The following is a 16896-nucleotide window of genomic DNA, read 5'->3' on the forward strand; positions in this document are numbered from 1 at the left end:
GGGTGGAGGCAAAGTTCTTGGATCAGAAATGGATGACCCCTTTCACTGGACTCTACACAATTGGTGCTCACTGACTTCTAGCACAACTGGAGGAACAGCTCAGGTGTTGGGAGTGCAGCGCACTGAAGAACTCCCATAGGTGTCAAGGAACATATGTGCCATCACATCTTTCCTCACTGTGCCTCTTTCCGGTGGCATCCATTCGCTTTCCTCTTTGATTTATGGCTATTGCAAAGAGTCTCAGGGTTGGAAACTTCACTGCTTGTGTTGATTCAACCTACGTTTCTGCCCCGGTTTAAGGTGGTACCATGCAGCCTTGTGGTTTTGAGGACCCAAAACCAGGAAATATGCACACAAACCCTAAAGGGCCCAAGGCTACCAAAGTTATTCCCAAAGTGAAGCATGAGTGTCCAGCTCCTTCTTAATATGAGACCAAGCTATGGCTGGTTTTGTCACATGCATGGCTAATTGACTCTGTGTCCCTTTTCCTTTTCAGGATCTCAGAGGGCTCCTTCCTTGAAGGTAATTGCACCTTGCGCTTCTCTTCCTATGACCTACACATTGCAGTAAATACACAGCATTTATTTGATATCATTTTCCCAAACCCATCCAGCCTCCCACTGCATTGAGACATTCTGGTGAAAGTACAGACCCAGAGATGAAGGGTGCCAGGAGGAAGGATGTCAAGACTATCACACCAGGTACATTTTGCACTAGGAGTTCTTTGGAAAGGCGTCTATGGACACACCTGAAATGGTGGCATTATGTGAAAACCTCTGAAAGGCTCCCATTCCTCATTCTTTGGTATCCCCCATTGGAAGGGGAGATTGGATACAGAAAAGGCCAATGTCAACGTGGGCATTCACGTTGGTACAAAATTGCCTTTATCAACCTGAGAAAAATACCATTCAAGGCAAGCATTAACTCGGTTGTGTGTAAACCCCAAGATCCACCACTGGATTTAGGGATTTATAATCATGAATGAGGAAGCTTAGGCTAACGTGCTGCAGAGTTTCCAGATGTGCAGTGGACAGCTAGGCGGGAGTGTCAGGCTCCTGAGAGACTGAGGTCCATATTGGACTTGGACACAAAAATAGATGATGAGCCAGTGAGACATATGAAGAAGACACGTAAAAACAATCAGATTGCTTGCTACCACGACACCCAGTGTACTCTCTGATGGCTCACACCCATATTGTGCTCTATGCACGGATTTACTCCGTCAGTGACCTTTTCCTTCTGTGTGCTTTATTCTGCACTCACTTAATATGTTACATCACTATATGTTTCCCCTCTCCTCTTTCCAAAAAGAAATATTGTATTATTGGGTCATAGGCAATCACTTCCTCGCATGGTCTCTGAGGCTGCCCATCCAGAGTTCCTCCTTCAAGACACTGATGCCATCGATCCTATTCCTATTCATGCCTGTAATACTCATTTTCAAGGGAGCGAATAGAACCCAGGACCTTGACATGCGAAGCAGTTTCTCTACCACTGAGCCTGAATGCCAGCTCAGGACATCACTCGCCAAACATGAAGAACACTTTCCTCAGTGTAGGCAGCTGAGCAGCACAGAAACCAGATGGTGAACACAAAAACCTGAATCCTGTCCTCTAGTTCATGTCCCATCTGATTGCATATGTTCTATAGACTTGTGAAGTGATCTCCTGTTCTAGGGACACAGATTTTTAGTTGAATTCACTTAAAAAAGCTCATTGTTCCCTCGCACTGACGACTTGCTCCTTGGTGTCCTCTACATGTCTGCATCCCTCCCCCCAGTCCAGGTGTGCATGGATATTCTATTGGGCGGTTGCCTTCTACACATTCGCCACCAATTTCACACAGGCCCCTCACATTCCATGTACCCAGGGGATGTGTCATGTTGTTCTCCCTACACTGCACATATGAGGCATGAACCTGGGTGTACCCACGTTGCCTTTAGGCACTGATGTTTTATGCACGTGATGGTCCCAGTGTTGTCAAGTCAACTAGAAACCTTTCAGAGTGTAAATTGGGCCTCTCTCAGTGTATGCATCCCTGTCCCCTCTCCTTTCGGTCACTTGACACGACTCCAACTGTATTGGTTTTGAGCCATGCAGATGCCATTGAATCATGGTCTGTTTCTCTCCCTTGCAAATCCCTTCCTTGCTGTCACCATTTCCGACCCCTGGCTGCCCCCCCCCTCCCCCCGTGCTCACTCATTGAGACACTGCTCTGGCCCTACCTGCAGGAACACCACCACATCTGAAGTCTTTTATCCACACTAGCACTTACCAGGAGCTCAGTCAACTATCAGGTCAAGTAAATCAAGACTCTTGGCAATGGTGACTGACACCATTGACTGAGGATGGGACCCATAATGTTGTTCCCTGCAACCCAGAAATCGTGATGATCCAGAACTAAGGGAATCATCCAGTGGAAAAACAAGTAAAGAGCTAGCCAAGGAGCAATGCAAGAAACACCAGTGTGTGTACCTAGGAAATTTATGTCAGCTTCATCCAATGGTTTTCCTAATACCTAGAATAGGATCCCAAGGGAGAAAATCCAGTGGCAGAGTGTTTGCCAAGCATGCCAAAGTCCATGGGTTCCATTCCAGGATCACTCACTCACACACAGTAGCAATGTAAGTAATAAAATCAGCATTCAGCTGAAAGTGAAGCTGCAGGTAAATGCATGTGTGGGAAAAGAGAAGTGAATTACTGTTAGACCTATGTATTTGCATTAGGACACAGCATCCCTGTTCAGGATGTTCTAATTCATTTATGTCAATCTGCATATTTGTCAGCAGAACCACATTTCCATGTGAAGGCAGAGGAAGCGGGCACAACCCTTGGTGGTTCCAAGATGCGGAAGCCAAAGGTATGTAAACATGTCCATTTCCCTTCCTGGCTTCCCAACACTTGCCTTGCTCTACTCATGGACAGTAGGCCCCATGAAATGACCTCTCTGACTATTCTCATCAAGCCGAGATCATCACTGAGTCCTTAGGTCTAAAAACACTTGGAAAGTTTAAGAATGTGCAAACCATTTCAGAATTCATGGTACCTTATTGAACTAGTTGCTCCTTAGGTCTGAGGCCTAAAATTGCTTGGGGTTTTCTGCTTCCATTTGGATAACCACCTGAAATGATCAATGACTTATGATCAAATATTAGACTGATTTAACAGATGGTTATTATGATGAACTAATGAAAAACACCAATGGCGTGGTCCCTACTTGTGGCCCAAAAGGTTAGGATTATACTACTAGCCTCTAATCAAGGGCCATGGATTTCAAGAGGCCTTGTCTTCAGTGTCTATTCCCCATGAGAGAACTGGGTCAATTCTGGAACACAGCTTCCTGAGCATTCAGGCAAGAGAGCCATGAGAAAATGGGGGAAGGGGCAAGAATAGGAAAGGAAGATGTTAAAACATTACTGTTGACACAAGAATAGGATCTTGTATCTCCAAGATCCAAGAAACTCCCCCAAAGGCTTGCAGAAGTAATAAACAAATTGACAAAAGGAGCAGGATAGAAAATGAATATTTAAAAGGAAAGAAAGAAAGAGAGAGAGAGGGAAGGACAGAGAAAAAAAAGAAAGAAAGAAAAAAGAAAGGAAAAAAGAAAAAAAGGAAGAAAGGGAAAGAAAGAAAGAAAAGAAAGACACCTTTGCTTTCCCATAGATCCACATTGAATGTTCGGACTATGCAATCAGGAAAGACATTTTCAATCCCATGATATTCTGAGTTGCCCTGCTAGATTCTTCCACACTCTCTTTGTGCCTGTCTGCTGGCCTATTCAATTTTCATGTACCAGGGGGTCTGAAAATGTGTACTCAAAATCACTTTTATGCCTTGGTGCCCTTTTCTGTCACTGTTTTCTTTTTGACTAGAAAGTGTTTCCTACACAACCACAACATTAAGCCCAAGTTAGGTAAATGCAAAATGGAGAAACCTTTCTCTCCCTAATTTGGCATCATATGCGAAGGATGAGTCTTCCTCTCAGTGAAAATTTCCCCAAAGGTTATTTAGATTGCAAAAGTTTTTGTTCAGCTAAGGAGGCCCAGGTAACGCTGTTCCGTTTCCCTTCAGCATAGCATAATTCAAATTCTTAGAAACCAAGGTGATTCTCTCACAAATGTCCTGTCATCAGAATGTTGCCAGTGTGTAATGCTGGCTGATATCCGAATTTGTCAGAATGTGCTGGAGTATATTTCAAATATCATTCTCTCTTTATGCTAGAAAACGTTGAGTCGGGTTAGGTGTTCCAGGAGTAGTATGTCTGCGCAGTTTTGGGCATCAGATAGTATGTTTCGGGAGGATGTGTTTCTTCTGTGGTGGCCTTCTCCTTTCAGAGTCAGTAGCCATGTGAAGATGAAAGTTGGTCTTCATGGGGGAGGATATGTGAAGTTCTCTTTTCAATCGTTCAATTTTGGAAGATTAGACTTGTCTCGTTTTTTAATCCTCACCGACGTGCACAGCCCAAGTGACATGTCTGCTTTAAAATGCTGATTCAGAATCGGTTATTGATATTAATTTTAAATGATATCAATTTTGATATTAATTTTACCAGAGAGTCTCTGAGATTTGCTCAGGAGAGAGCTTGGATGCTTCCTCTGAGGATATGATTGAAAAGGAAGCCCATACTCTGGAAGGTAAGAGCCTTTATATTTTTCATATAAAAAATTACAGTGGACAGCATATTTATTTCAATCCTAAGCAGCAGCCTATTTGAATAGTGGAAGACGGGAATCTACTGAGTAGTGGAAGGTAACAATGGGTACATCTCCTGCCTTTTGAGGGACAGGTAACATCCAGAGTGTCATGAGGTGATTGGAACCAATGATTCAAAACCTGAGCAGACTAAGGTTGGGAAACACTGGAGGGGACAGTAGAAGGTGGATTGAAGAAGGAGCAAAACAGAGTACAGGGAGTCAATGGAGAGAAAAGAAGCAAGCAGGTGTGCACCGTGAAGGGGGGAATCTCAGATGACTGGCTACAGAGAGAGAAAGAGAGAGACAGGGAGAGAAGCATATTAGAGAATGCCAGAAAGCCTTGTGAGCTTCAGGGACCAAACTTGGCATGAGATGTAGTGCCAGTTGTTCCAATCTTCCTATCTTCCTCCTGGTGAGAAAGGTGTTCAGGAACTCAGTCCCAGGTCATGCAGAGCTACCTTGATGCACCACCCGTAAACTGACATGTTCCCACAGCCACAAACAGAATTGAACATCCTAAGAAACGCTGGTATTTTTTGGAGCACCCTCGTGGACTTGGCAAGTGTAGGGTCGGTTATGGATTGATCACCAAGGCCCCAGCCTGACCGAAGGTCCCCTGGAAAAATTGACTCCTTATACATCTTTGATTTGGGGGACCTGGTAGAGAGGAGACTGTGGCTGGATTCCAAATAGGCAGTTGAAGTTGAAGAATTTAGGGTTGGACTCCCACAGACTGCATCTCTCCACTCCCGTGGGTCATCTGTTGGGGACCAGGCTCAAGATAAGCATTGCAATTCGGCAGGTCTTGAATTCTGCATCTGTAATGGGTTCTAAGGTGATTCCAATGCTCCTGGCCCTCAGAGCACATTCTGAGGAGTCAGGCAATGGGCTTCTCCTTAATGAAGCCTCAGTGAAGAGCCATGGGGAGATAGCTGAGGACCAAAGGAGACAGATGGAAGGCCAAGGTTTTGCAGCTAAAATTTAAGCTTAATTTAAATGCATATTTGGGAAAATATAAGTTAAGTTATTATTAGATGAATTTTTTTAATTTTGATAGAATACTCTCTTTTAAAAAAAAAAGTGGTCTAGTTGTTTACATAAATCTATACATTTGTCAGCAGAACCACACTTAGATGTGCCACCAGAGAAAGGTCCAAAAACTCTTGATGGTAAAGAGAAGAAAAAGGCCAAGGTATGTAAACCTGTGAATTTAAATTCCTTGTTTCCTATAGTGTTCCTTGCTTTGATAATGAAGAGTTGGCTAAATGAAATTAGTTTTCAGAAGAGCCTTAGAATCTGATACTGAAGTCTGAACTTAAGCATTTAATTGGTTATGAATTTACAAATACTATAAGAAACCATGATAATAGAAAGTTTTATTTCTGATGGTCATTGTGCTTCCTTTTGGATAATCTCCTTATATTATCAATGAAATAACATTAAATATAAAACTTATTAACAAAGGTTGAAATTTTGAACAAATATAACAGCCATGGTCACTGAGCACTACCATGTGAAAGGCTTTTAATTCCCAGTGACTCAAAGATTTCATTGAAACTTTACTTTAGTGTCAGTGTCAAGGTAGGACAGAGGCTCCTTATAGAAACTCAACTTCCATCATGGATATTACATTCCAGATTGGACTTTACTGTTAGGGAACTTATAATAACTTCCCAGCTCATTTCCTTTCCATGTAGAAAATCAGTAATAATTATGAAGGAGTTTACTTCAACCTCTTAGTGAATGGAAGTACACCATGTAGTTTGGGAGCAACTCTGAAATTTTTTAGGTATGTTATTGCCCTGTTTTCTCTCATAAGCTGTATTGCTATGATGAGGTTTGTGTATGAATTTGGATTGATTTGTCTTCCAAGATATATGTTGGGTCATTTTACTGAAGCAATTTCTCTGTGGAGAAATTGACCTTGGCAGGGGTTATATCATCTCAGTGTCAGAGTCCCACTGAGATTGACCAAAGTGCTAGGTTTACCCATCAACATCTGTTCAAAGTAGAGAATAATTACCAGCAACAACTACAACTTAGAAAAAAAATCAACTACCAATGGAATACTTTACAAAATGATCTCCATGCCTCAAGTAACAGAATAGAAAAACTTTTTTAGATTTCAATGTGCTGATGCAATTCACATAAATGTGTCTCTGCCTAGGAATTATAATTTTAGAATGCAATAACTTTAGGGGATTCTTGTAAGGAAATGTAGTTCTGCTTGTTCTCCTGAGCTCAAGTCCAGATAGAACAATCCTGGTGGTGAAGTATGAAGACAGATCTCTCCCACTCTCAATGGGTGCTGAGGGAAAGTTTTCATTTACAGAGGAATAGTCATACTTGTTTTATACCCAGGGATGTGAGTCTGGGAAAAACTGGAACTGCCTGAAAAACCCTGCCTCAACACAGAGCCTGGGGACTGATCTGTATTTCAATCCCCACTTCTGGAATCCTTTTAGCAAATGTGCTCAGGAGTATGCAATTCTCAAGTCCCTGTAGGATTTCTTCCCTCTCTCTCTCTCTGATTAGGACAAAGTTGGCTTCCTTGCACATCTGTGCTTGGGTAGTGTACTGCAGGAATGAAGCTTTCCACCAGAACCTGTCTCAGCACTCTTGGAATCTTCTCCCTCTTGAAAGCACAGAAAGCTGTTTTCCCTGTCACTAAACTGAAAGCACCAAATTGCAATGGGCCATGGCCCCACTGCTCTGCACTCCATAGACTGGCCAAATAGCTTACCAAAACTCTTACTGTCCTTACCTCCCAGTCATTCTCTCTTCTAATGTCATAGAGATGGCCGGTTTGTGTTGGAGATGCAAGTGTTCTGACACAGACTCAGCTAAAGAACATTTCTAACTAGGTTTCCCCCTCTGGGATCCATCAGAGACCCCAAGGACATCCCTGAACCAATGTCAGTGGTGGAAATGAGGGCAATCCCCCCAGGTGCCTCTGAAATTTAAGTATGTCCATAATTGGGATATCTGCTCACCTGTGTGAACAGTGATTCTTACCAGATGATGGTCTATCCATAGCTACAAACATCACATTGAAATGAAAGTCTCTTTTTTTTCCTTGGGTAAACTATAGGTGCATTTTTTCAGCTGCGCAGAGCTCCCAGCACATGTGCACCTTATATTTCTCTCCTATAACCCAATATGACTCTTGTGAATACCTCATGACACAGTGAATTCATGTCAGAGTTGAGCCTTGAAGTCAAAATAAAAAGTTTGTGATTTCTAATCTCTCATGAAGAAATCTGAGAATAGGAGCCCTAGTGAATGAAGTCTCCCAGGCAGGGAGACTTTCTGAGAAGCTGCAGGAAAGAATCCCAGTACACTTATCTTCCCTTGACACAACAGGCAGAATCCAAGTCTCTCCTTTGCTGAAAATGATTGGTTGACTGTACTGGACTTGGGTTTTGCCGGGATTGCTGGGATTCTCCCATTGAGCTCACCAGAGTGCAGCTTTCCTCTTCAACTCAGCCAGGTTTTGCCTGGTGCTGCTGCAGTCCATTTGTCTTAGGAATGCCTTTGTTATTCACTGGTTCCCTCTAATTGCACCCTGGTTATCCCATAGCCACACTATATCTTGGCATAGCTGCACACCACTCAGGTATCAGTCAGTTTTGTGTCTGACTGTGTACCTCTCTCCTTCCTTGGGGAACTTTTTTTAAAAATATTTTTTTTAGTTTTAGATGGACACAATACCTTTATTTATTTATTTATTTATTTTTACATGGTACTGAGAATCTAACCCAGTACCTCACATGTGCCAGGCAAGTGCTCTATCCCTGAGCCACAACCCCAGCCCTCCTTGGTAAATGTTTTGTTGTTCTTCCTTAACTGGAAATCATTTCATGCTCAACCTGATGGTTATGTACTGTTGGTTAAAGGGAATAGATAGAAACTTATTTCTTAGTACTATGCCATTTTTTCAAATAATTTTTTATCAGGAAAAATTTTAACAAAAGATAGTTAGACTTTGTAAACTCTTGCTGATCTAAAAGAAGCAACATCAATACTCTATTATTTCTTTTTAATATGACATAATCCAGACTCTTTTATGAAAACCAGTTTCTTATTCATACACTAAAATAAGTCAGTCACTGGAATGAATTCAGTATTCAATGCTGAATAACAGCATGTGTATTTGTAAGAATTTTTTTAAATTAGTTTTTATTAAATATCCTCTTTTGGTGGGAAATGAAGTGTTGGATCAGGTACACTGAAGTTTGTTCCTTGTGGGAATATGCACATCATCTATTGTATTGTCAGTAAATATGTCTCTTTGTGGTTTGTCTTGGTTTTACAGTGTCAGTTTCCATATGGAGATAAAAGTGCAGCTTAATCTGGAGAGTGTATATGAGGTTCCGGTTTGAAATATTTCGATTTTCATTAGACACTTGTCTAATTTTTACTCATTGATCTCAAAACTATAAATTTTGATGTCTTATTAGATTGTGATTAGAAATCTTTATGCCACTCATTATTAATTATCACTTTACCAGGGTTGTTTTGGGAGGCTTCTGAAGATGTTTCATATTCATTCATCTGAAAATGATGATGATGCAAATCAAAGAGAAAAACACAAAGTAAAAGAACATATAGAAGGTAAGAATTATATATGAAAATAATTCATGATATGAGATGTTTATTTTCAACCTGACCACCAGTATATTCTAATAGTTGAATAAATGTACTATTGAAATTGTATTGAGGAAAAAAACCAGAAGTTAAGTTTTATAGCATCAATTTGTCTGGCAGGTATGAGGATTTTTGATACTTTCACTGTCTCTTACTGTTGCAAACCCATTGAATTGATTCTGATCACACAGAGCAATGTTTTGTTTACCATTACTACATATAAACCCATATAGTCCGCTATGTATGTATATGATTTAACATCATCATCTAAAATGTTACTACTTCCTAGGACAGAAAATAGCAGAGAGAAAAAAAATGCGAAAGAGAAAAAACAGATTGCTTTTTGGGTGAATGCAAAGTCGTCATTTGTTCAAATGTCTACTGAAAAGTGTGATTTGTATACAGCTTACATCAGGGATGTGAACAGGAGGAGTCTGGGGCTAACTCCAAATAGAAAGTTGAGGTAGAAACTTAGAAATAAATCAGTATAGCCCAAGAATCTCAACATCTAATGAGTCATCAGTCATTCTAATGTCCAGAATGCACATTCAAATTCAGCAGTTCTTTGATTCTACCTTTCTAATAAAATCAAAGGTGATTCCAATGTTCCTGCTCCCTAGACCACATACTGGGTAGCAAGGGAACAAACCTCCTATAGAAAAAGTATTGAGAGAAATGTCAGTGAAGATCATTAGATCATAGTTCAGGCTACAACTAGATCATAGGGAAACATCAATCTTGTCTATAATTTGAGTATGTCTCTTGACAGGTAAGAAGGAAGCAGAAATTAAGAAACTGAGAGGATGAATTTCATTTGGCTTCAGTATATTTGAATCAGTAAAAAATGAGATTTTATTGGTCCTGAGTTTATTGGAAGATGTAGGGCTGCTAATATTGTGTAATCTACAGCTACTCATTTCTCCTCTCCTTAACAACCAGGCATTGGGAATGGGTGTTTTTGCATCATGTATTTGTTCATCTGAGATATATATCATTTCAGAAACTTTGGTTATCTTATTAAAGTTTCTAAAATGTTTTCATTTAGGGGAGTGATAGTACTATGAATTGACCCCATGGTCTTGGGCCTGCTATGGTTATACTCTTTTGTGAGTGACAGTCTCATTCTTAGATAGCTAATTTTCTGATAAGATCCTTTAAAGACTAACATGATATATCAAAAGAGTTTAGTTTTTTAAGCAGAAGACTTTGTAGAGTTAATTCCTTGAACACAATAATTTTTATTTTAAATCTAATTATTTTGAATTATAATTGTTCTTGATATGAGATAACTCTGACACATGCTTTCTTCTTTGTGATTACCACATTTTAGTATTTTTTTTACTTTTTTTAATTATTGGTTGTTCAAAACATTACAAAGCTCTTGACATACCATATTTTATACATTTGATTCAAGCAGATTATGAACTCCCATTTTTACCCTGTATACATAGTGCAGATTCACATCGTTCCACATCCACTTTTTTACATACTGCCATACTAGTGTCTGTTGTATTCTGCTGCCCTTCCTATCCTCTACTATCCCCCCTCCCCTCTTCTCCCCTCCCCTCCCATCTTCTCTCTCTACCCCATCTACTGTAGTTCATTTCTCTCTCTTGTTTTTTTCCCCTTTCCCCTCACTTCCTCTTATATGTAATTTTGTATAACAATGAGGGTCTCCTTCCTTTACCATGCAATTTCCCTTCTCTCTCTCTCTTTCCCTCCCCCCTCTAGTCCCTGTTTAATGGTGATCTTCTCCTCATGCTCTTCCTCCCTATTCTGTTCTTAGTTGCTCTCCTTAGCTTCCTATGTCTTCTCTCATGAGTGGATCAAGAAATGATAACATGGCTAAACCAGAGGAAATAAGAATTATCAGTGTACCTATTTCTCCCATAGGTATGAAAAAACAAGAATATTTTCATTAGCTGTCATTCTAAAAGTATGTCTGAGCTGACCAGTGCAGAGAACTTCTTTTAATGAGCAACAAATTGTACAATTATCTGGGCCCTTATGATAGCTTTGTACTATTAAACTTGTAGAAGAAATGGAGGGATATGACACACAAATATAATGTGATGGATTAAATATTTTTTAATTATATTAAAGATACACACTGATACATTCTGAAATCAACTTTCACATTTAGCCTGTCAAGGTCCTGCTTTTGTCCTCTGATTAGAGGTCACATTTTTCTCCATCAGTCTGCATGTTTAGGATTGTAAATACACATTCCTAATTTATTTTGGTCATTGGAAACATAATCTCATTTTTGGAATCATAACTACATATTCCTGGTGTTCTTCAGTACATTTTGGTCATGTGACTCTACCAACCACAAAAAGGAGACACACCCAAAAGTATAATAATCATTATCAAAGCTAAGCACAGTGATTCAGCTCCAAACTAATTCAGAAGAAATGGATGAGTGGTTTTTGTCCTATTTTAATGGTTAATGATATATGTCCCTTTTGCTTTTCAGTGTCTCAAGAGAAATTTCCTAAGGTAAAAGTAATTTGATTTTTATTTGTATCTTGGATTAGTGATCTCACATGGTATGAAGAATTTAATATTTATTTTCCTTTCCAAATACATCCAGCCTACCACTACCATGAAAGATTCTTTTCCAAATGAAGCAGGAGGGATCAAGGCCATAAGAACACTCAAACCTGGTAAATTTCACAGAACAAATTCTCTAAAATGAATTATATTATATTAAAACTTGTGAATTAGTATACTCTTCCTATTCCTAATTCTTTTTTCCCTTCATTTGAAATGATGATTTTGCACAATCATGGCCAGTGTCAATCTTGGCACCCATGATTAAAAGTATATATTAATAAGAAAGATTTTTTTTCTTTTTTTCTTGTTTACTCTTTTTTTTATTGATTGTTCCAAACATTACAGAGCTCTTGATAAATCATCTTTCATACATTTGACTCCATTGGGTTTTGAACTCCCATTTCTACCCCAGATACAGATAGCAGAATCACATCTGTTACATACTCACATTTTTACCTAATGGCATATTAGTGACTGTTGTAATCTGCTACCTTTCCTATCCCCTACTATTCCCCCCTCCCCTCCCCTCCCACCTTCCCTCTCTGCCTCCTCTGCTGTTGTTCAATTCTCACCCTTTTATTCCCCCTCCCCCTCGACCATCATAACCTCTTATACTTTTGTGTATCATTGAAGGTCTTCTATCATTTGCATATCCTTTCCCTTCTCTCTCCCTTTCTCTCCCCCCATTCCTCTTTGTTTACTGTTAGTCTTTTCCTCATGCTCTTCCTTCCTGTTCTGTTCTTAGTTGCTCTCTTTATATCAAAGAAGACATTTGGCATTTGTTTTTTAGGGCTTGGCTAGCTTCACTTAGCATAATCTGCTCTAATGCCAAGATTTTTAAGTTGTAACATTTATCTCAAATATTTCTATGTTTTAAGCTCTGCTATTGGAGTCACTACACTTTTTAGGGCGTCACAGAGGTGGATTAATGGGCCATAATTTTTCCCCAATATTGAAATATTTTTACTGCAGTGAGGTAGGCAGTGAGACCTAGTATAATTCCAGCTTCTTATGAGATTGAGGCAGGATTTCAATGCCAGTCTGGGAAATAGGAAAACTCATCTTTTCAAATAATTCATTTTATTTCCATTATGACATCCAGCCTATTGAGAAATTGCACTGAAAATGTTGTATATTTTGTCACACTTTATGTGATGCCCACAACACTCATGTGATCAGGACTGCACAATATATTGTTTGATTTTCTATCTATTTAATTTTCTCAGACCTTTAGAATTGTATTGTATTGTATAGAGAACAATCATTCACGTCATTGAATAGTGACCACAAGTGATAAATTCAAAGTTACTTATGTGTACCACTGATGTTTTTCTTCCAATTTTTGTCACTATTCCTTTGTTTTGTTTTGTTTTGTTTTATTTCTATGGTGGGGATTGAATCCCATTTATTTTTCAAACTAAACAGCTCTTGGCCACTAAGATTCACCACCAGTCTTCTATCCTTTTTTTAATTGGCTGTTTTTATTTTTTCATAAATTAGGTTTCATTTGGACACAATTATGAAAATATGGAATATTTGTTGCTCTAGTTTGGATCCCAGTATTTGACTTTTCCTTCGTGACTTTCTTCCCCTGTTACTAGGTCTTCTTTTTCCCCTCTATTCTATTATTTTGTGTATTTGTGTTTATCTTGTCTATTTATTTATTTGTGGTACTAGGGATTGCCACATTCCCAGCATTTTTATTTTTTATTTTGAGACACGATCTCACTAGGTTGCTTATACTCTCATTAAGTTGCTCAGTCTGGTTTCAAAAGTGCCATCCTTCCACTTCCTATTCCTGAGCCATTGGGATGACAGGCATACACTAACACACCTGATTATGTTTGTTTCTTTGTTTTTTTGTATTAGAGTCTTGCGAATATACATAATGGAGAGATTCCCTGTGGTATATTCATATATGGACGTGAGAAACTTATGTCAGATTCATTCTGCTTTTCTTCCCTTATCCTATCTCTTCTCCTTACCCCTAGCCCCCTTCATCTAATCTATGGGTTTTTCTTCTACTTTAATGGAATCTCCTCCCCGCCACACACACCTTTTTCCTTTCTTTCTCACTTTCCCTTTTTTTCCCTATTATTTTAGACTAGCTTTCACATGTCAGAGAAAACTTTTGACCTTTGACTTTTCAAACCTAGTTTATTTCACCTAGCATGATAGTCTCCAGTTCCATCCACTTACCAGAAAATGCCATAATTTTGTTGTTCTTTATGGCTTACTAATACTCTGTTATGTTTAGTTACTACATTTTCTTTAGGAATAACCCAATCAGCTAATGGGCAAAAGATCTAAACATATACTTCTCAAATGAAGACATTTAAGTGGCCAACAAATATATGAACACATGCTCAACATCTCTAGCAATAAGGGAGATACAAGTCAAAATTACACTGAGATTTCATCTCACTTCTGTTAAAATTAACATCATCAAGCATACAAATAATAATAAGTTTGGGGAAGAATACGGGGGGAGGTACACTCAAACACTGTTGTTGGAATTGCAAATTAGCACAGCCTCTCATGAAACTATGAAGGTTTCTCAAAAAACACTATGAATGGCATATGATCCAGCTTCCCACTCTTTGGAATATATCCAAAAGATCTAAATTCAGCACACCATAGGGAAATAGGCTCACAGTATAATAGCCAAGTTTGTAATAGCCAAGCACAGTTTGTAATAGCCAAGCTATGGGGAATAAACCAAGGTAACCTTCAAGAGATGAATGTTAAGGAAATGTGATATATATACACAACTGGGGAGCACTGGGCTGGCTTCCTGTGTTCACAAACCCTCATCCACCAGGACCCCAAGACTGCTGGAGTGGAGCATGTGTCCCTCCCCCTTTGGGGATGAGCTGACTCCATGAGTCACCATCATGAAAGGCTTCTAGGCCTGGCCACTGATGGGGTTCATCCTGAGAAGCCATTCAGAGCCAGGGGATCACAACACAAATGTAGCCTGCTCCCTGGGCTTGTGGGGTATGCACACAACACAATATCACCATAACAATGGAACCCTGGGCCAGGTCAAAGGGCATTTCATTCCCAGCTCTATTAATAGTCATGAGTAGAGTCTCATTGTCCACAGACTTTGATTTGTACTTTTAATAATTTAGTGAAACATAATCTTCCTGGGGGCTGAAAATGTAGGATCCCATGTGATCCTGAGGATGTTCCCTCCATTTAGGCCCCTGTCATCTTTATTTTGCTCTATTGTCTTATACTTATTTATCTCCCTCCATTTATACTTATACCCCTCATTTCCATCCTGCCCACAACATTAGAGTGATTTTATTTCGATGCATGTATAACTATGAACCACCACTCTTGAGAATACTCATGTCAATCACCTTAAACTCACCTAGAAAACATTGATAGAATGAGTTCTGTTCAACTATTTTTATCCTTTTCTTCATTTTTCCCTGTCCTCTGCCATTCCTCCTCACCATCCCAATATTTTTGACAAACACAGACCCTACTTAAAAGGTGCCACCCTCTCTTGTAATGGCTTTCATGTTCTCTTCCTTTATTTCTCTCTGGCTAGTATGCTTTAACTCTCAGCTTAGGACAAATTCAAGCAAAATCATCCCCCACACCATTTATCTACATTAGCACTTACCAGGGATTCAAAATATAATTATGGGGTCAAAGAAATAAAGGCTGGGTACACAAAGATGACTAAAAAGATTTTCTCCTGTTCACAAGTAAAAGAAATTTATATGTAGAGAAATAATTTACAATTTAAGCCATAAAGGTGTAGAAACACGCTGAAGTGTGCCCTAAGGAAAGAAACTTTTATTTATCTATTTTTATTAAGAGAACAACAGCCCAAATAAAGGAACAATTCAGAGAACACCACATCTTTAGAGTAGAAAAGAAATTTGTCAGAAGTGTGGACAAACAAAAGGGGCAGAGTGTTCATTGTAAAGGAGTAAAGTACCAGGCACTTTGGAAACCATTAAAGATGCACAGGGCCTGATTGAAACTTACTATTAGGAAGTAGAGAATAATGTAATGTGTGGATTTTTATGTTTCTATGGTATTGAAAAGTTGTTTTCTTTTTTCTGAGGATTTGTCATTTTATGTTCAGTGGGTGAATTTGTAGATGAATTTTTGGGGTATTTGTTTGCACTGAAGCTAACAACATCCAGTTCTCCCCAAGTGGTTTGTTTGGGTCAGTAGAAGTATTTTCTAAAGAAGTCAGCAGAACACATCTGTATAGCCTAGGTGTTCAGGTGGCTGAGGCCTGGTGGACAATTGGTGTCAGGCTATTCTGGGCACCTTAATGAGACCCCATCTCAAAAGAAAATCAAAAGTACTCTCAGCAGTTGAGAGTGTGCTAAGAATGCAGTGGAATAAATGTGACATAGTTTTCCTGTGCATATACGTGAAAACACCATGGTGAATCTCACCATTGTGTACATCCACAAAAATGGCATTCTGATTAGAATAAGATATAGCCCATATGATTATATAATAATACTAAAATCAATTTTCCTGTCAAAAAAAGTATGCACAAGTCATTGATTTTAGTACAAAGTACCACATTATAAATAATAATTATGCAGGTAATGTTTAAATTCAATTTCTAATTGATAAAATAAATATTATTGTTATTATTAGTACTAGGCATTTTCATTTTATTCTGATTGTTCTTCTAACTATTTAAAGTAGTGTAAATACACTAATACATTTGTTGGCAGAATCATCTTTAATAGTGAAAACAGAAGAAAAGAAAAGCATGCTTGATGACCCTGAAAATAAGCAGCCAAAGGTATGCAATCATGTAAACTTCAAACCCATTTTTCATGCCATTTTCCTTGCTTCAACAATTTAGATGAATCCAAATGAAATTGTCTTTCAGAATAGTCTTTTAGTATCCTAAGGTGAATGAAAACTCTACAATATTAAAAAAAAGAAATTGATTCTTAAGGTAGCCATACTGTCAAAAATTCAATACAATTCACTGTGATACCAATCAA

General features: G+C 38.9%; 1 protein-coding gene across 5 annotated transcripts in view; it reads left to right on the top strand.

Annotated features, from left to right (window-relative positions):
- Positions 1-589: 589 nt before the first annotated feature.
- LOC144364821 (ankyrin repeat domain-containing protein 26-like) overlaps positions 590-16896 on the top strand; it is a 44460-nt gene continuing 28153 nt past the window's right edge. For 3 of the 5 annotated variants that reach the window (XM_078015575.1, XM_078015578.1, XM_078015579.1), the window contains exons 1-8: positions 590-701; positions 2786-2859; positions 4552-4633; positions 5812-5885; positions 9205-9307; positions 11817-11839; positions 11934-12006; positions 16618-16688. In XM_078015575.1, coding sequence (XP_077871701.1) covers positions 659-701; positions 2786-2859; positions 4552-4633; positions 5812-5885; positions 9205-9307; positions 11817-11839; positions 11934-12006; positions 16618-16688 — 543 coding nt within the window. In that variant the 5' untranslated portion in view covers positions 590-658. The remainder of the gene's footprint in view (positions 702-2785; positions 2860-4551; positions 4634-5811; positions 5886-9204; positions 9308-11816; positions 11840-11933; positions 12007-16617; positions 16689-16896) is intronic. The other 2 variants (XM_078015577.1, XM_078015576.1) reach the window with 2 other exon arrangements.

This window comes from Ictidomys tridecemlineatus, chromosome 6 (genome assembly GCF_052094955.1).
Source record: "Ictidomys tridecemlineatus isolate mIctTri1 chromosome 6, mIctTri1.hap1, whole genome shotgun sequence".
NCBI classification, from domain to species: Eukaryota; Metazoa; Chordata; class Mammalia; order Rodentia; family Sciuridae; genus Ictidomys; species Ictidomys tridecemlineatus.